The sequence below is a fragment of the Pisolithus orientalis genome (assembly GCF_024613125.1).
Source record: "Pisolithus orientalis strain OTSU chromosome Unknown F5J12scaffold_16, whole genome shotgun sequence".
Lineage (NCBI taxonomy): Eukaryota > Fungi > Basidiomycota > Agaricomycetes > Boletales > Pisolithaceae > Pisolithus > Pisolithus orientalis.
Genome location: NW_026260797.1, coordinates 169025 through 196903, shown reverse-complemented (window position 1 = coordinate 196903; position 27879 = coordinate 169025). Strand labels below are relative to the sequence as shown.

The window sequence follows — 27879 nt, the reverse complement described above, 5'->3', positions numbered from 1 at the left end:
TATCCTCCATGTCTGTAGCAGACACCTCCCAGTCCAGCTCGACACTCTACTTCAAGGATAACATACTTTCTGTGCCAGGTTACGCATTCGAGAAAGTCAGTTTCCATTCGTCGGAACCCCTGTGCAATCTAATCTTTCTAACTACCGTCTGACTGCCAGGCTTACCCATGGAACGACACTGGCAGCTCTACTCTCATTGCAGAGGGTCGCAGTCTCAAGGATGGTGCTCTCGTCCTCGCGAAGATGGCCCCAGCACATTCCGCATCTTCAATATGTCTCCAGCGCGAGGCCCATATGTGAACACTTTTTGCCTATGCTTCAATTTCAAACACTCATTTCCCATTTCGTATAGTTTGAGTAAACTCGGAGAGTCTCCAGAGGCTTTAAGCACCACGTTGCGGTTGATCGAATTTCTGGTACTACCACGTGTTGATGGGGATTGTGTGGTCTTGCTGCTTGTGCATCCTGGCGCAAACCTACTGCCGAAATACTTTCCCCCATCCAAAGTGAATGATTTTCTCCTAGCTGAGGCTGAAGGATCACAACAGGCCCATCGTGATCCAGACACTTCTCTCACAGAGGAGCTATCCACAGTCAGCGGGGGTACCGACGAGACGCAGAGAACAGAAGAACAACACGATGACATTTACGATGGTGCATTTCTACCCCTCGACAACTTGGATTTCAACGACGTAGAGGACATCGAGGAGGAGAGATATGATGTGATGGATCTTGCCTCGTTCCTAGAGTGCGTCATCTGATGCCATAACCTACCGTTGCGAACGTGACTTTTTGCAGGTTTGCTATTCAGGCAACCCATTGTCTTGACATGGTACATAGGTGCGATCATGTCTTATATATAAAAGGAGTACTCTGACTGTCCCCTTAAGGCTCGGTTTCGTTCATCGAGAGGGTAGGTTATCCAGTGATGATCGTCGCTTTATTGTTCACACGAAAATCCGTTCAGTTCGTGCCAATGCTTTCCACATTAACGTCCACTCGGGTGTTGTGCGGATCGTGCACTTCGGAAACCGCTCTGTATCTTTGGAGGAAGCAGGGGGTCCAACACAACTTGTCCTCGACTACTCTCATCCATATTATGGCCTTTCAGCTTCGTCACTAGAGTTGGTGGCCAGCGCTTCATCACCCGATATTTCCACGTCCAAATCCCCTAATTATAGCGATACCATCTTAGTATCTCGATCGATATCCCCGGAGAAGGTCATCGAAGCACTTCATTACTTGGCTCCCGAACAAGTTTCTTCCTCACCTTCAGTTGTCCAGGAAGATCATCGCGCAGACCTCTATTCACTTGGCATGCTGTTCTGGACGTGTGTTGTGGGCAGAGGTCGATTACCTTTTGCCCTGAGCGGAAGCAATCATGGCAACGTCAGTCCTGCGGAGGTCTTGGCAGCATTGGGAACCAAACGACCCCCTCCCGTTAGTGAAGTAAGAAGTGACGTCCCCACTGTTATCGGCGACATCATCGATAAAGTGAGAGAAGATCCTATATATTCTTATTTCGTGTCTCACCACGTTTCAGCTCCTGTCGAAGTCGCCCGATGCGCGATATCAGAGTGCATATGGGCTCAAGGCTGACTTGCTTGAATGCCAAAAACGTTTGCTGTCGAGTGTGTCGACATCTTCATTAGAGCCATCGACCGAGGCAGGTCAAGCTGCTGGTGCTTTCCGGATGTGACGTTGATCTATGTCTAGCTCATACCCGCGTTTAAAATTGGACAAGAAGACAAATATTCGGTGAGTCTGAATTACGCTTCTTGCTGCTCATTGTTGAGTTATTGTAGACCTTTATCATTCCACATACACTGGTGAGTCGTGCCGTTCGTTGCACAATCCAAATAAAGTCATCCGCCTGGGCAGTGTGGTCGTGACAAGGAGCTGGAAACCATCCGGAACGTCATCAGACATAGCCTGACGTCGTTCTCCCGTCAATCATCGATAATGAAAGCTTTGACCCCCCCGTCCGTCTCCTCCACGAGCTCTCAAGGGACGGGGACAGACAACGATGACGAGGATGCAATATCCTCTTCTGCTGTCAGTACCGAGGAGAGTCCGAAACTAGCCCCCGCCAAGGTAGAGGGCGTATACAGCTTGCCAGTCGGTCAGAACGCAGCCACCGCGTCGCCCATTAACTCGGCTGCGAAGTCCGGGCGTGATGCCAGAGAGCCAGTGTTTCCGCCCCCCACTGGGACATCTGATGTAGCTACAAGTTTGCGGAGAGCCGCGTTACAGACTAAGGAGCGGGGCATTAAGACTCATGCAATTGTAGTCGTTGGGGATGGAGGGTGAGTGTTGTATTCCAATTCATCACCGTTTTTCTGTAATGTCTCTCAGCGTGGGAAAGAGCTCACTAGTGATGGCCAATCAATCGAAGTGGAAAGGTAGTTTGCAATCCTTTCACTTTTCTGGTTTCTAATTGATTACTAAACAGTAAATGGATTATGGGCGCAGGCTAAGTTTCAGACCACAGACAAAGCACCTTTCGCGGCCTTGGCACGTAGCTTACTTCTTCTGTAACGTTCAGGACGCTGAAACAATCACAGCTCTCTGCCTTGTCCTCCGCGCTTCGCCAGCTGACGTTCAAACCGGCTGACGCCTATCATTTCGTTAGAACTTTAACAGAACGCCTTGGCCCCCAACTAGCCAATTTACCCTTGCTTTTCGCAGGATCTCCTGTTGTCAAAGCTGTACTCGAGGCTTGGGGAATGAACACTGCCGCTTTAGGAAACGGAATTGAAAACGCGATCGAAAAAGCTTCTGGAGAACCGGGGGGATGGGCCAGATTAGCAACGGGCGAACTAAGCGCACGATTTCAGAACCTGGTTGAAAGTGTCTTTAGCGTCATTACTGAAACCAGACCCGTCGCATTGTTTCTGGATGATCTACATGAAGCAGATAACGCGTACGTCGAGCAACTGTGCGGTGGCAGTGTCCCAGCTGAAGTGTGCGCTAGGTCCCTAGATCTCGTGGAGGCCCTTATCAACTCCAGGAGTCGCATGGTGCGTACCCTCTCTAGTGGATAATTTCGGTAAACTAAGGGTTTCACAGCTTGTCTTCGCTACAGTTAAACCGGAGGGGTAAGTCCTACTACGACCTCGCATCCCGACGGTACAGATGGACGTGCATTATGTAGGCAGCTAATGGACCGAATACGCTCGATGTGTTCTCACCGCGCAAGGGCGACCTGGATTACCCTAGAACAATTGCCGTTTTCTGCGATATCGTCGTTCGTTGCAAAAGCATTGCACCGACCTAGAGAAGAATGTTCGCGTCTGTCAAGACTAGTGTACACGGCTTCTGGGGGTAATGCATTCTTGGCCAGAAGCCTCCTGAATGCCATGCAACGACATCACCACGTGGGTGTATGCGTGAGATTCGTACACTTTGCTCACGGCGGCCATAGATCACGTTCGACTGGGCTCGGAATCACTGGCAGTGAGTATGCGATAGGTCTAGCCAGACCGAGGGTGTTCAACATTGTGACAGGTTTGACATAACCACAATCGAGTCTATTTTGGTAAATCAGGAAACCACTTCGGACCCGATGGACAAGTCCTTCCTCGTTGAGAATTTTCGTGAGCTTCCTGAAGCCACGAAGAAGTACCTTATGTGGGCTTCACTTTTTGGAACGACGTCAGTGGCGACCCCATGCGAGTATAGTGTCCACGTCGTTGACATGCTACTTCCAGGTTTAAGGCCAATGAAGTCGCACTCCTGATCGACTGGGAGGACAGTAGCGGAAGCAGTTCAGACGAAGACGAAGATGTGTGGAACTTGTCCAAAGCCATATCCATCCTCAAAAACCGCGGCTCGAGTGTTGGCGACTCGATGCGAGGGCTTCAAGGGGCTATCAACGAGGGATGGCTTGTCCAGAAGGGACGTGATATGTGCAGTTTTGCGCATGACCAGTATCGACTTGCAGTTCAGCAAGAAGTGGCAGCTCTACCTGGGAATGTGTTATCGAAGATGTCGTTTCGTGTAAGTCAATCGTGCCGGTCCCTGCGTAACATGTGACGTTGATAATCTTAAAGATCATATTGGCGGTGCTGCACGATGCGGTTCCGGACGTGCATAAGATTGTCGATCATGCTGGACGGTTCGTCGCGCAGTGAGACTTGACAAATGAATTTCGTGACTCTTGGTTATAGATGTATACCCCTTCTGTTGAAGCAGCCCAACCGCGAACAACTGTTGGACGTGCTTATTGACGCGGGTGAATCTGCTTGGGCAAGAGGGGCACATGAGGTATAGTATGATGGCGATCTGCTATGTATAATGGGAGTGATCGACCCTTCGCAGCTTGCGTTTCAGGCTTTTCTCAGTGCCCAAAGCCTTTTGAGTACGGATCACTGGACCCTCAATCCCAAGCGATCCTCTTTGTTGCTTTCTAAATTGGCCGAGTGAGTTCCGTGTATCATGCGCCGTCTCATTTATGCTTATTCCGCATTTGAGACTTTGTACCTGGAAAGGTAACGTGAGGTTGTCGTGGTGTGGGCTGCTCTAAACATTCGCTAGGCGACTTGACAAAGTCGGAAAGCCTGATAGCGGAATACATACAGCACGCTCAATCTCCTGAAGATCAAGCTCGCGCTCTCCGAATACGAGCCAACAACCATTTCCTACGGAATGAGTTTAGTAATGCTTTGGATACGCTCGTTCACGCTTTGCGTATTCTAGGTGTCGAAATGGATCATCTGCTACTCAGGAGGTTGCAGATGTGATGTTTGAGGATGTCAAAGGCCGGATTCTTGCTATTGGGTACGAAGAGATGCTCAAGATACCAAGGGCAACAAACCCACGAATAGATCTAGCAGTATCGATTCTGAATGACGCTGGTAGGCGGCTTTGTTGTTGACATTTCAGACTTTGCTGATGTCCTTTTTACCGAAAAAAGGAACCAATGCTTACTGGACCCTGTCGGAGAGTATGATTGATGTCATAGGTCTGACTGTAAGGCACGCTTACTTTAAACAATGCTGTTCGTTTTGAGGCATCCTTCCGACCAGACAATCAATCTTGCCTTAAGGTAAGTCTACTGTGTTGATGATCGAGCCGTTTGGAGAGCTGAACGATGTCGTAGGTTTGGTTTTTCTCCGGGGACATCGTTAGGTTTCTTCTGGGCAATCGGAGGTGATTATTCTCTTGTCCTATCCTCCACGTGGTGGGGTGACTCTTCACATAGCCGCAGCTGAAAAGCGAGAATTGTTCAAGTTTTCTGTTGACCTCGGAAAGTTGGCATTACGCATTGCATATCTGCATGGAGGGGGGATGGAAAAATGGTTAGTGTGTGGCCCTTGGATCCATCTTCGCTGACTAAATCTTGCCAGCCGTGCTACCTTGTTGTATTCTGCTCTGGTGGCACCCTATGACAACGTTCATATGCGCCACACCATTCCCTTGTTAGAGGATGGGCTCAAGTATGGTCATAGCTCTGGTGATCGGTAAGTCGCGAAGGCAACCACAATTCATTATGGTTTCTCATATAGCGACGTCAGCGGCTATACATGCTTCGTGTCCGTCTATACCGTACTTGCCAGGCTTTACACGTGTGAACACCGTAGGTATTTAATGCATATAGTCATAAGTGGGACTGACGGACTACAGTGTCCGACTTGGTGGTAGCTGCAGAAGAGGTCCGCACAGTTGTTTTGATCCGTTGTGTTGGCTCACTATGGATACAGTGCTCTAACGACGTAGAGGCGTGGACGCCGAACAGCGACGGAACGATTTTGGCTCAAGGTCTGTCTGTCTTAGTGCAATAAACGGCTCTCTACTGAGTTGAAATAGGTCTTCTTAACTGCGTCAGGGCGATGGGCGGCTATACAGATGCATCGTCTATTGACACTGTGTTCAACACTGACGCATTCGACGATAAAGAGTATCAGGAAAGAATTACCCAGATCACCGGTAACAGTCTCTTGTCGCTAGGCTGGTGAGTGGCATCATACGTCCTGCCGTCCAAGCTTTGATCATCCACTATTCGAAGGTATAATGCATTCAAGGTCTTCCCATTTTGTTGCTCACCTAGTAGGCGGGTTACTTAACTATCCCAATAGGTCGTTGCCTTATATTGTACTGGTTTCGTCGATGCCGCCGCCGAACTCGGTTTTATGGTCTACGATGCTCGTGGATGTCACCCGAAGTCGGTGAGATTTTCTCGAAGCGTGGTATAGATTCTGACGTCTCAGTACAGTCATCGACACGCCCGTTATTCTACGTTCTTCCACAGTCTAGCCCTGATAGCTTGTCTGAGACGGGGAGACCTCGACTCAAAAACTCGGTCGCGCTATGTGGACCAAGTAATAAAGAACCAAGCGTACATTCGCAGGTACGGGTCAAATTGCACTTTATACTGTTGGTTTCTCTTAATCGCGCGCAGGTGGTTAGCGTCAACCCCGGTAAACACAGGAACTTGGATTGCTCTCGTTGTACGCATCGCTTCCACTGCTAACTTCATCGGTATTGCCTGAGATGCTACGCAGGAAGCGGAGATGGCCTCTTTAAATGGCGAAAATGGAGCCTTGCGGTTATACGACATGGCAGTCAAGTACGTGCAACCGCAAGAACCGCGATTTTGGTGTTAACCAGCGTTTAGATTGGCCAATAACCATGGGTGGGTCCTTGAGGAAGGGTTGGCCCTTTATCTGGTGCGCAAGGTTGCTCACTCAATTTGATTTCGCCTCACGTCCCCGAAGGAAGGCAGTCATCTTGTCCGGACTGGCGTCGAAGGCCTCGGAGCCGAGTTACAGCAGCAAGGAATAGCGAAGGAAATGCAATGGGGCGCATATGGCATCGTGTAAGTTGCGCTTAGCGTCATGATTGACTCACACTTCTTATCCATCTCGCAGCCGCAATTTAACAGCTATCGTGGATCCACATGTTCGGCCCCCACCCAGGCGTTCTGTGTCCTATGTGAACACAGCGGTTCAAACAGATATCTACGTTGACAACTCACCTTTGTCTGTTTCGCGGACAATGTCTCTGGACACCCAGGCAACTGACGAGTTGAACGGCATATCGTCTCTACCTCCGTCCGACCTGATGTTGGTTATCAGGAGGAGCAAAGAAATAGCGGACTGCATAAGCCTGTCGTCGGGTAACTTTCCTCGATCTCCTTGGTGTAGTGTAATTAACTACGTGGTAGCTCTGCAAAGACTGACCGAGATCACTGCTGGTTCGTATTCGTATGCTGCTCGCACCATTCCCGCTGTGCTCTGACTTCAAAACCAGACATGTGTCAGTCTCATTGCTGTTGTATCGTAATCATGACTGAGGTTGGCGAGTATGGCGTGGCGACAATTCTCCAACCTCCGGAACTCTGCCGGGTATTTGAGTACGTGATCATGGTGATTTTGGTATAGTTGCAAAGGTGCTAATATTCGGGTACTAGGAATCCGAAACCGTTGCGAATGCTGGAGTCGTCACAAATAACTGCCATCCAAAGTGGTGAGTCGTCTAAATGTATCGACAGAGGCCATGCTAACTAGGTACAAGTGTTGGACTCAAAACAGAACTACCATAAAGAGGAGCACAACAATGACGAGCCTCTGTCTGAAATCGGTCTACCAATCTTCAGTAACAGAGGCCAGATTCTCGGAGCGCTTTACGTCTCGACCAAAAGGGTTCTATCGCAGACTACTGTGATCACCCTGAACGTCCTCTGCCAACAAGCAAATATCAGCATATCTAGTGCGATTTTGTTCCGCTCAGTGCAGGCGGGTACCAGAGAAAACCTGAAGATGATAGCTTCTCAAAGAGAGGCCCTAGAAGCTGCACGGAAGAGCAGAGAGGATGCCATCCGTGCCACGAGGGTAATTAAGCACTTTTTTGATCGGGAGCGTCCTTACGGACGGTCTTTTAGGTCAAATCTCGCTTCATCGCCAACATGTCTCATGAGATGCGGACACCGTTTAGGTTGGATGCGTGTTTTTGACCTTATTCTGGGTGCTGATCTCCTTCGCTACAGTTCTTTCTATGGTTTGCTTGATCTCCTAAGCGGGACGGAACTCAATGCAGGCCAAAGGGAAATCGGCAGGTGTTCTCTTTGCCTCGGATGACCTTTCAGTTCTCAACTGCACTCAGTGGACACAGCAAAACAGTCTTGTGAAATCCTCTTGAAAGTGGGCGAAACGCGATGGTTTGATGTGTTAGGTTACTTAGTATGTGATGCAGATCATAGATTCCATACTGGATTACAGCAAGCTCGAAGCTTCCGGTAATTATGCTTTCCCTATATCGTTCGTGGATTCTGCTGACTTGTTATTCAAGCTATGAAACTTGATTTCTCGGCTTTCCCTGTTGAGAATGTCATTGCGGTAAATGATTTTCGCCTAACAGTCGCAATCATCTTCACTATCTTCCCGCATTTTCCAGGACTGCCTGGAGCTAGTTCTTCCGATTGCCGCGAAGAAGCTGCATTTGTCATATAACATCGAAGAGGACGTTCCAGAGTGTTAGTCTTCAACTGTTTTTTTTTGGAAACTTTCTGAAGCTGATGCAGGGATCCTATCGGATCATACACGCATTCGTCAAGGTGGGTGCCCCATTGCCGGTTTCCGTTCCCTGAGACGGACGAGATACAGTCCTCATGAACCTCATTGGGAACGCCATCAAATTCACCGAGTCCGGATCTGTGACCGTCCTATGTTCTGTCGATAAGGAATCAGTACCCTCCTGTTCGGGACAAGTCTTTATCAAGTTTTCAGTCAAGTAGGGAGCTTCCTCTGGGTGAAGTTCGTTTGGGCTCACATTGTTCAACTAGGGATACGGGCATTGGTTTGTCTCCAGATGCCAGAGGAATGTTGTTTGTGCCTTTCCAACAGGTCGACAATTCGTCCACACGGCGTTTCGGAGGGACTGGTTTGGGTTTGTCAATCTCGCGGCAGCTAGTCAAACTGCTTGGTGGTTCTATCGGAGTGGAGTCTAATGCGGATGTCGGATCGACGTTTTGGTTCACGATCCCCGTCAAAACTTGTGAGACGGAAGATTCGCGGAAGGTTAGTTATTCTTACTTGCTGAGGCTCGACCTGTGGTAATCCATGGTTTTTGAAAGGCTTCTTCAGAGATCGAGCATCTTCGGAATGCCTTGACTCGACTACGCCCCAGCAAAGTCGTGATTTGTGCTGTCTCATCTGCGACACGCGCGTTGTTGCGCAGCATTCTGAAAGGTTTTGACGTCACTCTTTTGTCTGACCTGGATGCCTTGCATTCCCATTTGGGGCAATATCAAAAGGATGATTGGTTAGATTTCCTGATACTCGACGACCAGGGCCAAACACAAGTCGTAGATGTTATACAGATCCTCCGATGGTCGAACACACCTGGACTTCGCCAAACCAAGATCATTCACCTTTACACACCGACCTCACAATCATTGTCGGAATCAGCCGCCATCGAGGGGAATCCAAACGTTGCCAAGATCATCAAGCCCGCTCGCAAAATGCGTATTCTTCAAGTTCTTGCGGAATTGAGAGGCGTCGTAGCTCCCTCTGCACCTCTGTCTCCTGTCGTTACGACATCCCCGGTGGCGGAAACCCCACGAAGGACGCTCTTTGGCAATGTTCTCATAGCCGAAGGTGATTATCGATCTGCAGCATACTTGTCATTTTCTCTTACCGATCATTCATTAGATAATGCCGTGGCACGGAGTCTCTTGATCAAACAGCTTGAACGATACCAACTCAAAGTCGTTGCGACAAGTGACGGTCTTGAGGCTCTGAAAGGTTGTCTAGCTTCCTGGTGGCTTAGCTACTTGTTGACCAGTTGTGCAGCATGGGAATCACGTGAACCTGGTTACTTTGCACTTGCTCTCTTCGATCACCGTTAGCGATTTCTTCTCGATTGATATACGTAGGTGTGACTCATCCTCGATTTTGCAGACATGCCCGTGTGTGATGGTGTCGAGGCGACCAGGAGATTAAGGAAGCTTGAGAGCGTTAGGTGTCCCACAATCTCGCTGCCAGGTACATACTTGTACGAGGCTCTGCTGTTACACCCTACTTACTTCTTGTTGACAGTCATTGCCTTGAGCGCGGATGCTCAAGAATCTACGAAGCAGTTCTGCCTGAGTGCCGGGATGAATTTATTCCTGAGTAAGCCACTGAAGAAGAGTTGAGTTGGCTCGTCTTATGCTGCTACTGTTTGCTGATTTAGTCCTCTCCAGCCGATCTTTCCTCTCTATTAGAAATGTTCGGTCCTCCCCTTGCCACCGCTGTAAGCCCTCACTGATAGCTTGAGACGAGGTCCGGTTATGCACCGATATATATCACTACATATCATATACCATCCGGTGTCCAACTCTCTTTCGCGTTGTCGCATTTATTACGCATTGTAGGTACACATATACACGCTGAATTGTACTACAGTAATTACCATAGTTGTATTTTATCTGATACATTCAATGAGGCCCAGACTTAGATTTTGCTCTTCAGAAGTATTGCTAGGACATATGTATGTTACCATTGATATGGTCGCTAGGGCATAGTCGATCAGCCTTACTCGATGCAACGCTTGATGGCGTTGCCGCGATCGATGAGTTTAAGCGGATGCATTTTATGTCACCGTATACGTACGAAGTCCCCTGTTGTATTCACCCCGACAGGGATCATGACGTTTATGTATTGGTCCGTCTTCTCTTCGGACGCACTGTATACCCTTGTTCTACGATGTCGTCATCTACACGTCTGGACTGTGGGATAGTTGGATTACCACCAGATGCAATGGGCATTCCAAGCACCGTACCTGTCGTCCCCGTGATTTGCGTTGCGCAACGTCGTCATGATCTGCAACAGTGTCGCTTGCCTAAAGTGAATGTCATCGCTGAATACGGCTCATGTAACTAGTGACACGACATACGGCAGCTGCAACGGGATCGTTCCCCTTTGAGGATGGCAAACGTTTCTGAACTTCGGCGACATACGCCGATGTGCGGCCACCTACGGTTATCCACTTGATCGTGGCGGGCTCACCCGACGGCTACCGATGAGTCAGTGACCGAGCTAATGACACGCAGGAGAGGGTACAACAAGTGTCATGGTTGTCTTGACATTCTTGCCTTTCCCCTGTTAGCGCACGCGAGTCTTCGTACTGACCGCGGTGATTAGAGCTTGGACGTACCCAACGATGTTTAAATAGCCAATGCTTAGGGTACTTGCTGTTGTCAGCATTGGCCTGAACCGTGATACGGCACACGTCAGCGACATGGTGGTGCAAAGCGATAACCTGATCTCTATCTAGAGTGTTACACCTCTGTTCTGGGTGCACGTGGGCCTGATACAGGATCTCGTCTGGGAATAGGGTTCAAGTAAATGGCAGTCTAAAGTGATACCTGTGTGAAAATACCTGCGAGATAGTTCCCGACGCCGGCGCTGAAAGCTTGGTCTAATAAAAGGGCTTTGATTGGGCAAGTCCTCTTAGACAAGGAAGCATGGAAATCCTCTAGCGAAGGCATAGATAACACGGGGTCGAAACCGAGTTCTGATATAGGCGGCTCATTGAGTGGGGACACGACCAAACGTATGCGACCTAAGCGGCGGGCATCTGAGAATGCAATTTCTGTGAAGTACGTAGCAGAATTGCCATTCTGGATGTATAGGATGAACTGGGGACGGGATACAGTATCACCAATCATTGACAGACGTGAAGACAGAGGTGTGCTGTACCTTCACGTAACGTGGCGGCCACACATCGGATGGGCTGGTGGCGCCAACTTTGTACTTGACCGTGGCATGGCCTCTCACCTTGGTAGGATACGTGTCTGACGGGAACAGTGACGTCACACGTGGTAGCCTCGCACCTGTAAAGCACCAGTCATGCCGAAGTGGAGAACGGGCATCCTTCCGTTTCCTTGCAGTTGAATATAGAAATATTTTCCTGGGGAAGTAGAAGGAAAGAAATCGTACGACGTTGTAATGAGGCGACGCTAACTATTACCGTAACGAGCTGCATCATCCACGATGCGACCGGTGATTTCGCGCGCCTGGTGCGCGGCGAAAATGATGAGCCGAGGAACAGGAACGTGGGTTGCAGAGACGCACAAATTCCTGGTGGGTAGAGCCAGAGAAGACGAGGCTGTCATCGAACGTGTCGACGTGATGAATCAATTTCCCCACTGCATGCTCACGGATGAGAGCAGCGGCATACTCTACTTCTGCAATTGCCAGCCAGCCAGATTGTGGGGTCCCATCAGCCTGCCGAGGTAGAGATCAACGGCTTACCTGGGAGTTCTGGCATGGAACTGAGCTGGCAGTGGGAAATTCGAGGTTTGGAACCAAATTGGTATATATAAGACAGTATTAATAGAGTCGGCGCAAGCACCAATTGCAGTCATCCATGCAGTACTTAGACCGTGTATTCGCAAAAACAACTCCTCTCTTTAATCTCCCCCCGTTTCCCTCACGACCCGCTAGGCTGTCTTTTGCAGCCCTCCCACAATGCCTGTTCTGCCGAGGATCACTGTGGCCACAAGAAGACCTTGGGGACTACGCTGGCGGTCTTCTGTATGGTTTGTCACCGCCGGTACGCTGCGCCCTTATTCGCGCCCCCTCTTTCCCGCTGACAGTGTTGCCCAACAGTCGTCAGTCTTGGTCTGTCTTTCTCTCATCCTCATATTTATATTTTTCTCCTGACCCGCATCAGGTATCACGACGGACCTACTCGTCTATTCGATCATTATTCCAGTCATCCCTTTCCAACTGCAGCGTCTGCAATATAAGAGCGTATCTGCACTCACAGGATGGTTGCTGTGCGCATACGTGCGTATCCTTCCTCCTCTCTGACTAGCCCCTGTCATTGACATGGATGTCACAGTCCGCCGGCCTCGTTCTCTGTAAGGTCATCCCTTCGTTAAGCTCATATTCTTTGCCCACCCTCTTTACCAGCAACAATTCCAATTGCCGTTTATTCCGAAAAAAGCAGTAGTAGGAGGATACCCCTCACTATCGGTCTCATCGCCCTCATCATATCTCAAATTCTCATGATGTTGGCGCCAAATTATGCCCTTATGGCTGTTGCCAGAGTATCCCAGGGTATCAGTTCCTCCATGATATGGGTCGTCGGCCTCGCTCTACTGTAAGTTGCCACTCTGCTATTGATTGATTGGGCTCAACCGCGATCAGATGCGACACCACACCGGAGCACAAGGTTGGAAGTAAGTCTTTGATCGTCCGGACATGCTGGTTATAACACAACCATGCAGGGCAACTGGGCATCGCGATGACTGGCTTGCCTGTGGGGTAAGTTCCACCAATCAGCATTGACTGTCGTCGTTTGACTTGTGACTAGCCTGCTTGTTGGCTCACCCGTGGGAGGTGCACTTTATTCTCGTTTTGGCTTCCACGGACCGTTCATTTTCGGATCAATATGCGCGGCATTGGATCTCCTTGCCCGTCTTCTTGTGATCGAAAGACATGAAGCTATTGCATGGGGCGTCGATCCATGGGCTGTGTATCACCCACCAGCTGGATCGGCGTCGGCGGCCTGTTTGGTAACAGACGTACAACGTCCACCGACTTCCATGCCATCAGATTCTGTCCTGACGGTGACGACAGCGATATCTGACCAAACAAATGTTTTGGAACTTGGACTTATCACACCTGAATCACCACGTCGTCGGTCGTTGGCTGGGATGCTACAAGATTCCGAAGCCGCCCTTGTGCGGAAACCTTCTTCTCTGCTTTCTGTTATTACCGATTTACTGCGGTCGCCTCGTGCTCTCACCGCCCTGTTCATGTCGTTGGTTTATGGGTGAATATCACCTACATTTCCCAGTTTCACGACTCATCTTCTCGGCAGTGTTGTGAATAGCATGGAGGAGCCAACCTTGCCATTACACTTACAAGCTGTATGGGGCCTTGATTCCAGTCAAGTTGGTCTGGTGTACCTCGCTGCTTTCATACCAGCTCTGATCTGTTGGTTATATCTCACTTGTCTACACACGTTCTGACTTCGTCTTGCAGCGTCGCCTATCGCCGGCTGGCTAGCTGACCGCATAGGAACAGACTACATTACTGTACTCTGCTTAGCCTTTACAGCGCCATGGTGGCTAGTGCTGACACTGCGAAAATCCTTGGCTTTATTTATCACGTCTTTGGCTATACAAAGTGAGTAGTTTTTCTGCCATTTCTGTGTCTGTGTCCTTTGTGAACCAAATGTCAGGTTTCTTTGTCGGTGGGGTTGTCCCACCAGTCACTTCCGAGCTGGCTGCCGTGTCACGGAACATGGAGGGCGTAGGGTGTGCGTGGCTTCTGATTCTTTCAGCGGGTCCAGGCTAACCTCACGATTCAGATGCACATGTATATGGAGCGTTCAATCTTGCATTCGGAATTGGCACCGCAGGTGAGAACAGTACGTCAGAATTTGTTCTCACGAGGCTGATTTTTTTCCAAGTTGGCCCTGTGATCGGCGGACAGGTATGCATGCGTCCACATTCTGACGGTTGGCTAGTGTTGACTAGACTCTTGGTAGATTTACGACCATGTCAGGCGTGGATGGGTAGCGATCTGTGTCATAACGGTAGCACTAATTATGATGTGCATCATACTCGCCTTCTGCTATACGGGGCCGGATCCCTTGCTTTCAAAGGTCTTCCGACCCCACGTTGCATCTAATGATCAGGAAACATCACCGCCGAAGAAACAGACGTTGGAGCCACCTGCGCGAGAGTAGGATTGGGCCGTAGTCAAGCTTTTGGACCCTCTTCAATAATATATACCTACGTGGTCAGATAGCCTAGAATCCCTCCTTGTTTTTCTTAGGAAGTACTTTAATGCCGCGTTTGGTTGTACAAAGCATCCCGGGTTACAAATGTGCATGATGATTGTTAATACTACTATAACTACATAGTAACCGAGTCCCGTGGCTATCCCATCTCCTGGAATTCCCCTACGCCACCCCTTTCGAAAGTTGACAGGGTAATTTCATGAGGTGGAAGCCTACTTTCTCGTCACACAGTGATTATGTCGTCTTAATCGTTCTTGTAGCTTGGCATGGACCCGGACGAGAGTGACGTTCCACCGCCGACGGATGTCTCTCGAGTGGACTCCACTCCGGCAGGTAGCGAGATGACGCTCGACGGTCCTTCGCAGTCGTCTTCGAGCGGAACCTGGACATCACCCCCAAACCTCGACGCTCAGAGCGAGGCGAGCTTGCGGCAAGCCTCGGTAGCCTTAGACGCTGCCTATGAGCGAATAACTCAACTACGGACTAGCATAAACCGCCTCTTAAATCGAGTGCCACCCGGGAGTACTCCTCAATCACCACCTTATCGAGGTTCAGAAGCAGGAATGGGACCTGATCACTCAGCAATAATGCTCTCGAATGGCGAACTTGCAGGAGAGCTGAATCTACGAGCGGAGAGGTTGAGGACGCTCATCTCTCCATCTGCTCGGCAGAGACTGGAGGACTTCGAGAGGACACGAATGACCAGGAGGGAGCCTTTCCAATGGGAGAGGTTTTTACACGGCGAAAGGCCGAGGTATCTCAGAAATGATGTCCCTTCCTTCCAAGCAACGACGGTGTCGCCTCTCCATTCCCGGTCGCCACCGATGCCAGATCTCATGGTACCAGGTACACGTACATCCACGCAGCCGCGCCCATACATGCGTCATGAACTCTTGGGCAGTGACTTGGATGAAGCAAGCACGACGATCGGAAGACGCGTTGCAATTCGGGTCGCTGCGGGTTGGACAGACGACTCGCATGGCACCTCGCAGTTTCGCTCGTTGGAGCAGAGGTTACAGGCACAGACAGCTCAGATTGCACATGAGCTGCAGAATATGACCGATCGATTGATTGCACGTAGGACTGGACAATTGGCTGTCCCTACTGCAGCCTACGGATCTACTCGTCATGAGCCACCGCATGCTAGTTTGGGTCCTTTTCCCAATGATTTGGCATCGCCGCGTCACTTTAGAGGTGTCTCCCAGCGGACACCACTATCCAGAATTGGGGGTGTCGATGTTACAACACACCCCGACCCGCCGCCATCTTCATCAGGTCTTCTGCCAACAACTTCTTCTGCTGCCGATGCCCCTGGCTCTGACCGAACTGCTTCTGGTACGCCTGATGTTCCGGTGGCCTTACCTGTCTTCCTGGATCTTGATAATCCAGTGGAAGTGAGAGATAGACTACGAGACCTCCTCGCACGGGAGCGCCCCGACCGTTCAACTCATCCAACAGTTGAAGTGGCCAGACGGGGAAATCACAATGTCAATGTTAGTACCGGGCAGAGCGAACGCACATCCTCTCCACAACAACAGCCTGGTCAAACCAGACGACGAAGAAGATGGGGTAAGTTTGGTTATGAGTACTCATACATCTCTGGCTTATGAGCGCACTATCACACAGCGCACTTGGATGCAGATGGAGACGAGATAGTGTCTGATGATGATGAACCCCCTCGTACCCGCCGTGGGCCGAGGTACCTCTCATATCCCACAGCTGCGGAACAGCTGACTGCACGGTTGGGTTGGAGGCCACCGCCGGGTGTAGAAGACGTCTCTGAAACTGACACGGTGTTTCCAGAGATGTGTGGTGACGACGCTGCTCCGCATTCCGATGCTTGCCGCCTATACCCACTCCCGACAACGATTGAAGAAATGATCGTGTATCCGAAGTCAAACCAGAAGAGAGTACGTCTGGATATTCCTATCTCGGGAGACAAATGCCTGTATGGAAGGTGATCAAGTTATTATACATATACGCATTGGAGTGGAATGGAGTGTGCCATATAAAGATAGTTGGTCACACCTATCGTCGACACATAGATATATTACCTCTGTTTCTTCCTACCTATCCGTTAATTCCATCCACGTAGCTGTTTGGAACTCGTCGGGCACGACAGCTCATACATGGTTCGACTGCCGACCCAAACTGTCGAAGAAGCTGGAGTCGTGACCGCACATAGAAGCTGCTTTTTGAGGAAAGTCCTTCAAGTAAGAAGAGCGTCTCCGAAGCTTCTCTGGGCAAGACATTATCATTTAATGCCACCTTCGATGGTTGGTACATGCACCACCGGGGCGGGGAATCGCGGGGCTTCAAGCTTCAACTCCCAAAGCCATTTGCAGTGGCGTGGATTACAACGAATTATCAACATCTGAAGGCGACTTTAAACTACAAACAGAACAGATATGCCAAGTTCATCCCGAAGAAAATATTACGCAGTGAGGGAAGGACGCGAGGGTCCGAAGATTTATGATACTTGGTCGGAGGCGAGTTCGCTAGCGTCACTGTTACCGTGCTCGATGGTAACTGACCTCCTATTCCAGTGCCACGCTAACGTGAGTTCACTTGCTACAAAAAATTGAGATCAGTGAAATGGACCTCAAGTTGAGGTTTCGAGGTGGCCCCGTGCTGAATACAAATCTTTTACCTCCAGAGAAGATGCAGTGCAATGGATGGCAGCACCCTCCAGACGAGGTGAGGTTCTGACATCAAATATATCTAGACAGAGCAGAGATCGAATGTGCTTCTATTCTTACACAGCTACTTTTTCTGCCAACTTGCCATTCATTCCGGCGGGCGCGTCCACACCAACGCCAGCGACCGTCGGGAAATGCATCACCCTTGATGACCAGAACGCCGAGCGGAGCCAGACGCCATCGATATCATCACCGCCGCAAGATATCGTTCTCTCCCCTGAGCAGACGAGAGTGTTGGCTATGGTTCAAGGGGGTGAGAACGTATTTTTCACCGGATCTGCTGGTAGGCAAACGTACATTCTATATTCCTACCTTGCTCAGTTGATCTCATCTTTCAGGTACCGGTAAATCGGTCCTGCTTCGTGAAATCATCCGAGTCTGTGGAGGGCGTGGATCTGGCCGCTTAGCTATTACCGCTTCGACGGGTATAGCCAGCATAAATATTGGCGGTACCACTGTACATTCATGGGCAGGGATAGGTTTGGGACAAGAAGACGCAAAGAGGCTGGCGGGGAAGTTTCTTGGTCAGCCCAAGTTTGAGAGCGTCGTCGAGCGGTGGCGTAAAGTCCAGACTCTAATTATCGACGAAAGTGAGTGGCCGGATTCCCCGACTGAGCACTCGAGTTTCATTGACATTCAACGTGATTCAGTTTCCATGATCGATGGTATCTTGTTTGACAAGCTGGTGAGTCACAAATATATCGAGGCGAGGAATCAGGGCTTTACACATGTCAGGAATACATTGCTCGGATGGTGAGAAGAGATGAACGCCCCTTCGGAGGCATACAGGTAACTTCGATTCACTCACACGTGAGATACTCAGAAATACAGCTTGTGTCTTGTCAGTTAGTGGTTTCTGGTGACTTCTGCCAACTTCCTCCTGTTCCCGACCGCGACAAGAATGGCATCAGTATGCCAGCGATTTTTGCCTTTGAGGCGAAGAGTTGGAGGCGGTGTATTCCTCGACCAGTCGTACTCACGAAGGTGTTCCGTCAGAAGGAGCAAGGTTCGTTTTCATGACATTAGTTACACAACATTGATTCACCAGTACCCAGGTTTTGTTGACATGCTCAATCTTCTGCGCTGGGGAAAAACGAGTGGCGAAGTAGTCCGGACGTTTAGGAGCCTAGCAAGGCCCGTTCCCTATACTGATGGAATCGGCCCTACCGAGTTGTGAGTACTCGTTCGTATGACGAATCTCTGTGCTAACACCATCCAGATACCCGCTTCGAGCAGAAGTTGAACGTGCAAATCGAACAAGACTTGATGCTTTGCCCGGTTCAGGGACCCGTTACGACGCTACCGACACCCCGGGAATCAATTCTTATGGAGAGCGAGTAAGCCTTCCACAGATGGAACGCTTGCTGGACCGACTCGTAGCTCCTCGATCTGTTCTTCTGAAGGTTGGTGCTCAGGTCATGCTCATCAAGGTAGGTCGGCTTTTGCCTTGATAGAGCTATTGTGACGCTATTATTCTTGAGAACCTGGTCCAAGGTCAACTAGTCAACGGTAGCGTAGGCCAAGTCATTGGGTTTTGCACACCACAGGAAGCATCGCAAAGCCCAATCGATATTGGTACGGAGGAGGGTCTAAAAGGTAATAAAGCCGAAGCGCTACGAGACGTGACCAGATACACCGATGCGAAGTGGCCTGTGGTGCGGTTTACAAATGGAAGGGAACTGTTATGCGTACCGGCTGAGTTTACTGTCAGCAATGCCTATGGGGAAGTGGAGGCCACCCGATGGCAGGTATGTTGAAGAGGTCTATCTTAATTGCGGATCAATAACAAAAACTTGGTTTAGATCCCCCTCATACTCGCATGGGCACTGAGCGTGCACAAGTCACAAGGTCAGACTTTGGAGCGCGTCAAAGTGGACTTGGGTCGTACATTTGAGAAGGGTCAAGGCCAGTGTCTCTACTGATGCTTTTTCCGAAATAATTGAAACGGGCTGTAGCTTACGTAGCTCTTTCGCGCGCAACGAGCATCAATGCCTTGGAAGTTTATAACTTCCATGCCTCGAAGTGGGTCAACTTGAAGAGAAATGGGATTGAATGACTGATATTAAGATCCAGGGTCATGGTGCATCGCCGTGTGCTGGAGTGGAATAACGAGATGGAAGAAGAAGAAATGGAATGGTGACAGTGGAACGTCCTTGTGACGGTGAAAAGCGTACACTTATCTGAGGAGGGCACATTGAGTTGGCAAGTGTGATCTAACGAGTGAATTTTACCCCTATCAGGAGCTACCGGTGATCCAGTTACGTACATAGCTTGTCGCCACGAGTACTTGTTCAATGTTTCCCCGTTACGACACATGTTACTACTTTTTCTTCGACCACAGTGATCTGTACCTCTAGAGTTTTTGACCTGGGTATGCCATACAACTATTATGCTGTGTTGGTTGGGAGGGAGGGTACGCAGATTTATGATAACTCCGCTAAGGTGAGCGGCCCTCTTTGTTCATCATCGTTTACAATCTCGATACATAGGTTGGGGATGCACGTGTCAACTGCTAGTTCTTCAGAGCGGTAAGTGAGCTGAAACATTGCATGGGCGGTAGCTCTGACCTGTTACCAAACCCAGACGTATGGGCTGAGCGGAGCGAGTGGTAGAGGCTTTGACACGATTGAGGAGGCTCAACAGTGGTTAAATATGCATTTCCGCAGAATGGCCGCGATGCAAATGCGTGAGTAGTGTCGTCCTCCCATCTTCTTGTGGGGTGGAGGGCCACTCTCGTAGTCGTTTTCGACCCGCATACGTTCGACCTCGTGCTGTGGCTTAAGAGCTCCTATCCTTCCGTACTGCCACTCACTCGCTCTTCCACTCAGGTACAGATACAAATATCAATGTGACGGTCAACATCACCAATAATATTATGCAACCGCCTGGCGCAGGGGCACAGACATCTTCGACGGCTGCGACAGCAATGACAACGTCGGTCACCCACGGTTCAAGTACATTTCCCCGGCAGCCAGTGCATCACACACATATGGGGTCACACATGCCGCCTCAGCACGTTCAACAGCCTCCGAGTCAGGTTCCGCCACCTGTTCCCCCGGAGCAGGAAGTTACACTTTCAGAGGAACAGGAGAGCATTTTGGACTTGGTGAGGCGAAGAAAGAATGTTTTCTTCACAGGTGCTGCTGGTGCGGCCTTCGATCTGTTTTATCGACGAAGCATCCTTGATACCATTTTGTAGGAACTGGGAAATCTGTCTTACTTCGGGAGATTATTAAGGTTCTTACGAATATGTATAGTCCTGAGGAAGTTGCTATAACCGCACCTACGGGTGTGGCTGGACTCAACATTGGCGGGAGAACAATTCATTCGTGGGCGGGCGTAGGTTATGGGAAAGAGTCTGTTCAAAGACTCTACAATGGACTCTCAATGTCTAAGAAAAGGCGGTGGAGGTCCACGAAGGCCCTAATCATTGATGAAAGTACGCGTGCCACTTGTCATGTCATCCACTACCGTAAACCATTTGGTGTCAGTCTCCATGCTGGACGGCAATCTGTTCGACAAATTGGTAAGTACCATTTCATGATGAATATACTTTTGTTTGAAACAGGTGTCTCATTGACAGGAACACATAGGACGGTTAGTTCGCGGGGAAGATCCCCCTCTTTGTGAATCGAGTAAGCCTTTCGGGGGGATACAGGTCTGTTTATTGATCTTCCCGTTGCCACACTCACCGAAAATTCCCTGACATCTAGCTTGTAATATCAGGTGACTTCTTCCAACTTCCTCCTGTCAGCGATAAAGACTCCACCACCTCAATACCTGCACTGTTCGCGTTCGAAGCACAATGCTGGTCCCGGTGTATCGATTTCATGGGGGAGCTAAGCAAGGTTTTTCGACAGAAGGACGATAGTGAGTTTTCTGCAATGCTATCATGGACGCACCGGGATACTGTTCACAGAATTCATTGATATGCTTTCTGCCATGCGAGTGGGAAAGTTGGAACGGCGGCAAATCGAGGAGTTCTACAAGCTGTCGCGCCCCCTTCATTATGTGGATGGCATCGAGCCAACCCAGCTGTACGTGGCCTGCTGGTGTCCTGGGCGAATGATACTACTAAATGCGCTAGCTTCCCTCGGAAAGGAGACGTAGAGCGTTACAACCACGAAAGACTACGCACTCTGCCAGGAGAAGCTTTCGTGTTCAGAGCAATGGATTCGTATGGCCGTGACATCAACGACATGCCAATTGAGGCATACTTGGGTGAGCAGTTGCTGGAGAGGCTAGTTGTAGCCAAGGTAGTGACGTTGAAAGTGAGTTTCCCTCATTTGTTAGAAGGTGTTGCTGAAGCATCCAACTTCCAAGGTAGGGGCCCAAGTGATGTTACTTCGTGTCTGTGCTGGATTCACTAGACCCTATTAATCCCTACTGAATGACTGGATACCAGAACCAACCCGAGGGTGACCTTGTAAATGGGTCGCTTGGGAGGGTGATGGAGTTTATTACCATACGAGAAGCCCGGAATCGCCTCCTCGATATTGCTGACATGAGCAACCGGGAGCTGCCTCCAAATCATACACTCACTCCGGCTGATACAGTGCATGAATTTTGCAAGGGTGAAGCTTTCCCACTAGTCAAGTTTGGTGAAAAACAGCTTCTCTGTGCTCCGACGGACTTTACTGTCGAAAACATAAAGGGCGGCATCGAGGCACGGAGGATACAAATACCACTTGCTCTTTCATACGCCATGTCAATTCACAAGTCCCAAGGTCAAACCCTTTCTCGAGTTAAAGTTGATCTCGGTCGTATTTTTGAGAAAGGTCAAGGTTTGCACACTAATTGCCTTTAATTGATCAAGACTTAGTAGTGTAATCTTCCAGCTTATGTCGCTCTGTCGAGAGCAACAAGTATGGACGGTCTTGAGATCCTAAATTTCGACCCAGGGAGGTGAGCTGACTTGTATCTAACCAGTGCAATGATGTAATATGGACTTAGAGTCACGACGCATCCCAAAGTACTTGAATGGTGGGATAAACTGCGCAATCAGAAACGTTCAGACGTCAGCCAAACTGACAATGCACTGGATTGGATGGTTGAACCGAACATGGACGAATGGGTGGTGGGTAGTATAGATGATGAGATGGACCAAGATTTCATGATCGAGAGATACTGGGGAGACGTGCCTCAGTAGTATTGACTTGCCTTAGTGTGCAGGTATTGCGCCTTCCGCAATCCAGTGATCCTCAAAATGCACAAACTACACTCCTTGTTCTATGGCTTTCAGTGTCCATACGCTTTCGGAGAATATCGTTGCTCGCTGATATCCTAGTATATTTATAGCGGATCTGCTATCTTCGACATGATTGATGAATCGACGATACACTACAGCATATGCCAGCATACTCATAACCTCGAAGCTATTGGCCATTGATCGAATGAAGAGGTTCACGCGCTGATCGGGTCAGAAGGACGTCCAAGCCTTTAGTCTCCGCAACTCGAGGGTGTTCACAAGGATTACCCCACAGCACTATGAGGCGTTTGGTGGTGTGCCTTCCAGCTGTAGGCGTACGCCTGGCTTAGCGGTGCTGCAGTGAGCGCTGTTACCACCCAGTGGCATGCGCTTATTCACATGTGAATCAACGCACGCCACTGGACGAGTACTCCAACGTTGCAAAACATACCAGCACACCTACAGTCTTCTTCTGTTGTTAGCGACCTCTGCTTTGAAGATGCAATTACTTAGGACTTAGCGAACTTGTACAGACGGTCCATACACTATCCTTAGCCCTCAGCCCCCAATACTACATATACATTTCTACTGCCGGAGTGAAGTGAGGCGTCTCTTGCGGTATGTTATTCACCATGATGGACAGTTTTTTCCATTGGCAAGCGGCATCGACACTGTCTGAGTACAACAGCTCCTACCGGGTGTCCGATACGTATAGCACACACACACACACCATTATTCAGTCGCTTGGAGAACCTCATCGACCTGCCATCGAATACCTCACCTGTTCAAATAACGAAATGTAGTAGGTGATAGTCGACAGTGGAGGTACTCGTACGTTTTCTTTGGTGATCAGTGACCAGTGGCCTTCTATAATGCTGAAACCACTGACCACGACCCGCGTAGAGTTTGCTGGCAACAGGGGTCAATGACGAGATGCTAGAGATCATATCGGCCGTCCGGTAGGAGTTTTGGCGGAGAAATAAACTTTCATACTCCGAAAAAACCTTAACCTAATTTTCGCCATACCGTCGCTGCCCCAACTTCTCGCTTGTCGCATTTGAGCATACCACACACTCAGCGTTTTCGCATTTTCTCGTCGTCGCACATCGTCAACCAAACCGAAAATACGACCTGTTAACACGCCAAAATGGTGCGCTGTGTTGTTTGAGGCGTAGGGCTGTAGATCTCAATCCTGCGCCCAGCCTCTTGTCATCGACCTCTTGAACCCCTCAGCTGAGGCAGAAAACAAAAAGCACAAGCTCAAGCGTCTTGTGCAGTCACCTAACTCTTACTTTATGGACGTCAAATGTCCAGGTGTGTATAGGTCCTTGCTCGGTGGGATGACTAGTCACTTCAGACATCATTTGTCAGGTTGCTTTGCTATTACAACCGTTTTCTCGCATGCGCAGTCGGTAGTGCTCTGCGGGTCGTGTGCAAGCGTGCTCTGCCAGCCCACAGGTGGTAAGGCAAGGTTGACAGAAGGTTCCGTATCTCACCACAGCTGGATGACTCGGTGCTGATAAATGCTTGTCAGGTTCGTCATTCCGCCGGAAGAACTAGATGCACATCTCTACACTGCACTGTACTTTGTCTTTTCCCCTTCGTGTTGCATGGCATCGCATGATCTACTTAGTTTGACTCTTCGAAGATGAAGATTATGGAAAATGCTATGATCCATATCACTTCCCTTGTACCTTCCGACATGCCATCCATGTATCTCGGTGAATACTAAAACACCCGCAGGGGTGACTCACCCCGCAGCATCCGAATGTTTTGATCTTCTCGACTACTGCGAGTCATTTGAAATTGCACTAGCTGTGATCGGTACCGTCTGCCCTCAGGGTCACGTTCTGATATTTGGTGTCCATTATATTAAACCTATACGTACCAATACAAACCACATTCAACGAGTTCAAGGCGTCCCTAGTGCAGTACGAAAAACACGCAGAAAATACATACAACGACATACTAAGATGTAGGAGACTCGCTCGAGGGAAGTGAGATGACACTGGCTTGGGGAGATTGGGGTAGTGGTAAGGAAGGATCGGATATCAACTGATCATTCATCTGAGACCGGGTATTGGGAGACGAGAGCTTCTCTTCGAGCGTGTGCGGTCGCGGTAAGGGAGGTATCTCTGCCGTCGCCCGGATAGGAGAAACAGGATTAGCGCGAAGTGAAGGGTGTATACTGCTCGTCGGCCGTGGGGGGAGGACTGGCGTGAAATCCTCTTCTCGTCTTGGGGATTGCAAGGCAGGCGGAACGCTTGCGATCCTCGTGTGGGACGAACCGTACTGGTACACAGGTGGGACCTCTCCTGCCGGTGCTGCAGGCAGTGGGGGCGAGCTGCTCAGTGGGTGCTCTTCGAATAGCTGGGGAGCGTTCAAAATCAAATCCTCCATACGTGTATCCTGGCGCCAAATTAGAGTCAAACTATGTCACAGAGGATGTAGTTGTGCATACCTTCACATGCTGCATGCTGAGAAGATCACCGCCCTTTGGTAATTCGTCCTCACCAAATATTACGTTGCTAAATACGATAGCAAGGTTTTTGATGTCCATCTTATTCTTGTCCGAATGTTCCGCCACTCGGGCGAGGTGTTCAACTGTAGTCCGTAGCGTTTCCCGGTGGATAGCAGGCAACCTTCGGATCTTAGAACGCATCTGAGAAAGTTGGCTGTGTTCTGCGGCAACTGGGGTGACTCATTTACCCCGCTAATAAGTCGGAAAATCATACCCCGTGCATCTGTGTACTCCCCGCGGTCCTGTAAGGGATATTTGAACAATGGCTCCGGCAGTTCGCGGAGGTACATCTGTCACTTTGTGTCATTATAGAGTTTGGCCACGGTGTATGAAACACATACCTTGAGTAAAGAGGCAACTGCATACACATCGTCCGTAATGGGGTTGAATTTGAAATTGGTTTCGTCCCTTTCCACCTTGTGTTGTAGCTGAGATATTTCAGTTACACGGGGAACGCACGGGCAGGTAAGATTCCTTACATCCTGAACTACGGCGTGACGGCCAGAAACCTGAATCGTTTCGTGAACAAAAAACGTTTGGAATGGAACAGTAATGCTTACTCGGTAAATACCTTCTGTCTCCAGTCCCTTCCTGTCTACCTCTGCTATACAGAGCTGCACGATCCTAGGAACCACACCCTCTGACAGACCTCGCGATGTGGCATAGTCCACTAAGCTGACACCGAAAATCAAATCGTTGCATTCCCCCACATTGTAGTTGTAGTATAGTATTGGCTTCTGGATTAAAGATGCCATGGAACGGGGTAGTTGGTTGGTGGCTAGGGCTAAGTCCTTTTCCGGTGAAATCTTTTGAATCACCGCCCTTGCGTGTTCGGATAGTTGTGTTTGGGTCACGGTAGTCGCCCTGAAAATAGTATGTAGGATGAGTCCAAGCGCTGGAGAATAAGACTATTTCCACACATCAAGTTGTCCACATATTTCTCGAGTACGATCTTCACCGTACTTGTGTATTCATGGGTAAAAGTTTCCAGACTCTGCAGGATATATTAGAACACCCGTGACGTCAAAGAAGCCAGTTACGGACAGCGTAGGCACTTTTGAGGATCTTTGTCTTGCGAAGTCGGAGTGTTTCTAACCAATGAACACCTTTTCTGTATTCCTTATCTGCATCTTAATGAGTTAGATGAAATGCGCGTATGAAAATCATTCTCACCAGCCTCATCGGCTTCACGTTTCGCACGCACAGCCCGCAAAGCACTATTTTCTGAACGCACACCCAGGGTTTCCCTGACATTTCCACCTTTGTCCAGAAATGTCATCAACTGGTTAAGCTGCTTTTTCCCTGTGGGCTTCAGGATGAGCTTGCCTTTGAAGAACGAGAGCACTTAATTACCATGTTGAGCAAAATCAGAAAATGTGCCAGAAGAAGATGGCGAGCGGTTGCGGGGTCCAGGTGCGGTTCCAGAGGGTCTACGATCCAGAGGGCGAAGGACTTGTGGCCCAGTGACAACCGGCTTGGCAGGCAAGTTCGGGTTCGATCGGGAACTGGGTACATTGCCTCCCTCTTGATCCATATAAGGTGTGTTCTGAACACTGGGGGCGGGTGCTGTAGCGGCAGCCTTGAGGTCCTGAAATGCAGTCGGAAGACGAATCACAACAATCGCAAGCTACGCACTTCCACTTCTTGACACTTCCTGAGATAAGTACGTTTTAACTTGGGTAAGGTGTTTTCTGCGTAGTCCGCGTACGCATTGTTAGAGTCTTTGATGTCGTCCTTTATCCGTTTACGCGTCCGTTCTTGAGTTTCCTAATTAAATTACGATGGAGGGAGGCTCGGCCTCATGGGATACCTATTTTTTATCCAAAAAAGAAAACATACCTTCAATGTGGTCAATGCATTTACCGCGTCTTCGGTCAGAGTACTCAAAAAAGCTTGTCTTGTCTGGGCCTCTGCACACACGTCATTGGTCAGGCACCCAGACGTCAGAGACGGCCATCCTGACCTCGTTCAACGTTATCGACGACTTCGCTCCAAGCACGACGTGCAGAACTGAGTTCAGTGCTGCGATCGTCTAACCAAGCGTCTACTGACTTAATCTTGCGATGCAATCTGAGCAAGGACTCGACACTTTCATGCGTTAGTTAAATACAACCGACGGAGAATTGCACAAATTTGGACTTACTAAACCTCTTCTATACGTTTTCTGCGTGACACATGGCGATGGTCAGAGTAATGATGGAGGTATACCCAGTGTGCGTACCTGTCCTGGAAGAAGCTGAGATATGAGTCTGAGAGAACTTTGAGGTGCTGATCAAACAGTGGTACTGGCCCCGATTGAGCTGGGGCCTCAGAAGTCGAAGGTCGTGCAGAATCAGTGGTTATGGCAGACATGGCAGACTATGACGAAGGTGTGTTCGACATTGTTGACCCGTTCGTACGCTGATCGCCCCTTGCCTCCTGAATCTGCAACGTATCCAAACACGTACAAACAGGACCCCAAAAACTCTGTTCTCCCAGCCTCAGGTAATTATAAGCGGCTCGGCGAACCATGTGGGACGCGCGTCTGATAACCGGGTACTTAACCCGTTTAGCGGACCCTAGTGACCAGTCAGCTCTCGCCCATCATTGAGGGCGGAAGCAACCCACACCGCAAAAAAATGTCCTGGTCAGCTCAGCTCAGTGGCCCGGGACACTGGCAAGTCGTCTTGCCCAATAGTCCCTTCGTTGCGCTCAATATTTCCACGGACGCGTAAGTTATTGCCTTCTCGTAC

The 27879-nt window shown here is 49.5% G+C and overlaps 7 protein-coding genes across 7 annotated transcripts; 5 read left to right on the top strand and 2 right to left on the bottom strand.

Annotated features, from left to right (window-relative positions):
- Positions 1-8: 8 nt before the first annotated feature.
- F5J12DRAFT_905816 (STKc type histidine kinase) lies at positions 9-10248 on the top strand (the record flags this gene model as incomplete). The annotated part of the gene is made up of 59 exons (XM_051748714.1): positions 9-95; positions 160-296; positions 353-593; positions 699-748; positions 891-913; positions 968-1494; positions 1544-1633; positions 1717-1758; positions 1882-2306; positions 2356-2402; positions 2453-2514; positions 2565-2923; positions 2975-3020; positions 3070-3098; positions 3155-3377; positions 3425-3456; positions 3508-3654; positions 3711-3999; positions 4053-4117; positions 4170-4266; positions 4321-4421; positions 4474-4490; positions 4537-4700; positions 4727-4856; positions 4916-4971; positions 5028-5047; positions 5102-5151; positions 5204-5300; positions 5349-5462; positions 5517-5578; positions 5626-5654; positions 5703-5760; positions 5809-5953; positions 6053-6056; positions 6078-6163; positions 6215-6349; positions 6401-6449; positions 6504-6568; positions 6617-6668; positions 6717-6817; positions 6870-7117; positions 7166-7195; positions 7252-7354; positions 7412-7467; positions 7516-7832; positions 7883-7935; positions 7988-8052; positions 8104-8141; positions 8194-8236; positions 8290-8336; positions 8395-8473; positions 8604-8730; positions 8783-9017; positions 9074-9596; positions 9651-9743; positions 9792-9842; positions 9900-9955; positions 10001-10130; positions 10184-10248. The coding sequence occupies 59 exons, from the start codon at positions 9-11 to the stop codon at positions 10246-10248; spliced, it is 6912 nt and encodes a 2303-aa protein (XP_051599360.1).
- A 385-nt stretch (positions 10249-10633) lies between these two features.
- On the bottom strand, positions 10634-12252 carry F5J12DRAFT_893152 (DNA glycosylase/AP lyase; the record flags this gene model as incomplete). Its single annotated transcript, XM_051747631.1, has 11 exons — positions 10634-10708; positions 10762-10821; positions 10876-10995; positions 11043-11081; positions 11137-11306; positions 11362-11620; positions 11682-11759; positions 11816-11892; positions 11953-11998; positions 12057-12169; positions 12237-12252. 11 exons carry the CDS (start codon positions 12250-12252, stop codon positions 10634-10636), a joined length of 1053 nt encoding a protein of 350 aa, XP_051599359.1.
- Positions 12253-12350: 98 nt separating this feature from the next.
- Positions 12351-14847, top strand: F5J12DRAFT_834403 (MFS general substrate transporter). Its single transcript, XM_051745852.1, has 14 exons — positions 12351-12537; positions 12594-12605; positions 12658-12773; positions 12829-12847; positions 12900-13089; positions 13137-13168; positions 13217-13253; positions 13303-13764; positions 13813-13928; positions 13977-14120; positions 14176-14253; positions 14305-14355; positions 14407-14429; positions 14485-14847. The coding sequence occupies exons 1-14, from the start codon at positions 12453-12455 to the stop codon at positions 14683-14685; spliced, it is 1566 nt and encodes a 521-aa protein (XP_051599358.1). The 5' UTR covers positions 12351-12452; the 3' UTR covers positions 14686-14847.
- Positions 14848-14862: 15 nt separating this feature from the next.
- Positions 14863-16387, top strand: F5J12DRAFT_834398 (uncharacterized protein). The gene has a single exon (XM_051745851.1). It carries the CDS (start codon positions 15006-15008, stop codon positions 16347-16349), a length of 1344 nt encoding a protein of 447 aa, XP_051599357.1. The 5' UTR covers positions 14863-15005; the 3' UTR covers positions 16350-16387.
- A 3224-nt stretch (positions 16388-19611) lies between these two features.
- Positions 19612-20864, top strand: F5J12DRAFT_123054 (uncharacterized protein). Its single transcript, XM_051738039.1, has 4 exons — positions 19612-19880; positions 19955-19966; positions 20022-20124; positions 20267-20864. Exons 1-4 carry the CDS (start codon positions 19812-19814, stop codon positions 20635-20637), a joined length of 555 nt encoding a protein of 184 aa, XP_051599356.1. The 5' UTR covers positions 19612-19811; the 3' UTR covers positions 20638-20864.
- A 2758-nt stretch (positions 20865-23622) lies between these two features.
- F5J12DRAFT_834342 (40S ribosomal protein S27) lies at positions 23623-24461 on the top strand. The gene is made up of 4 exons (XM_051745850.1): positions 23623-23776; positions 23829-23940; positions 23998-24108; positions 24161-24461. The coding sequence occupies exons 1-4, from the start codon at positions 23774-23776 to the stop codon at positions 24184-24186; spliced, it is 252 nt and encodes an 83-aa protein (XP_051599355.1). The 5' UTR covers positions 23623-23773; the 3' UTR covers positions 24187-24461.
- Positions 24462-27531, bottom strand: F5J12DRAFT_834336 (uncharacterized protein). Its single transcript, XM_051745849.1, has 15 exons — positions 27369-27531; positions 27291-27311; positions 27111-27235; positions 26987-27057; positions 26783-26914; positions 26501-26735; positions 26321-26449; positions 26192-26271; positions 26068-26141; positions 25708-26011; positions 25627-25656; positions 25489-25575; positions 25362-25437; positions 25088-25308; positions 24462-25035 (listed from the first exon to the last, which is right to left on the bottom strand). Exons 1-15 carry the CDS (start codon positions 27497-27499, stop codon positions 24595-24597), a joined length of 2157 nt encoding a protein of 718 aa, XP_051599354.1. The 5' UTR covers positions 27500-27531; the 3' UTR covers positions 24462-24594.
- Positions 27532-27879: the final 348 nt, after the last annotated feature.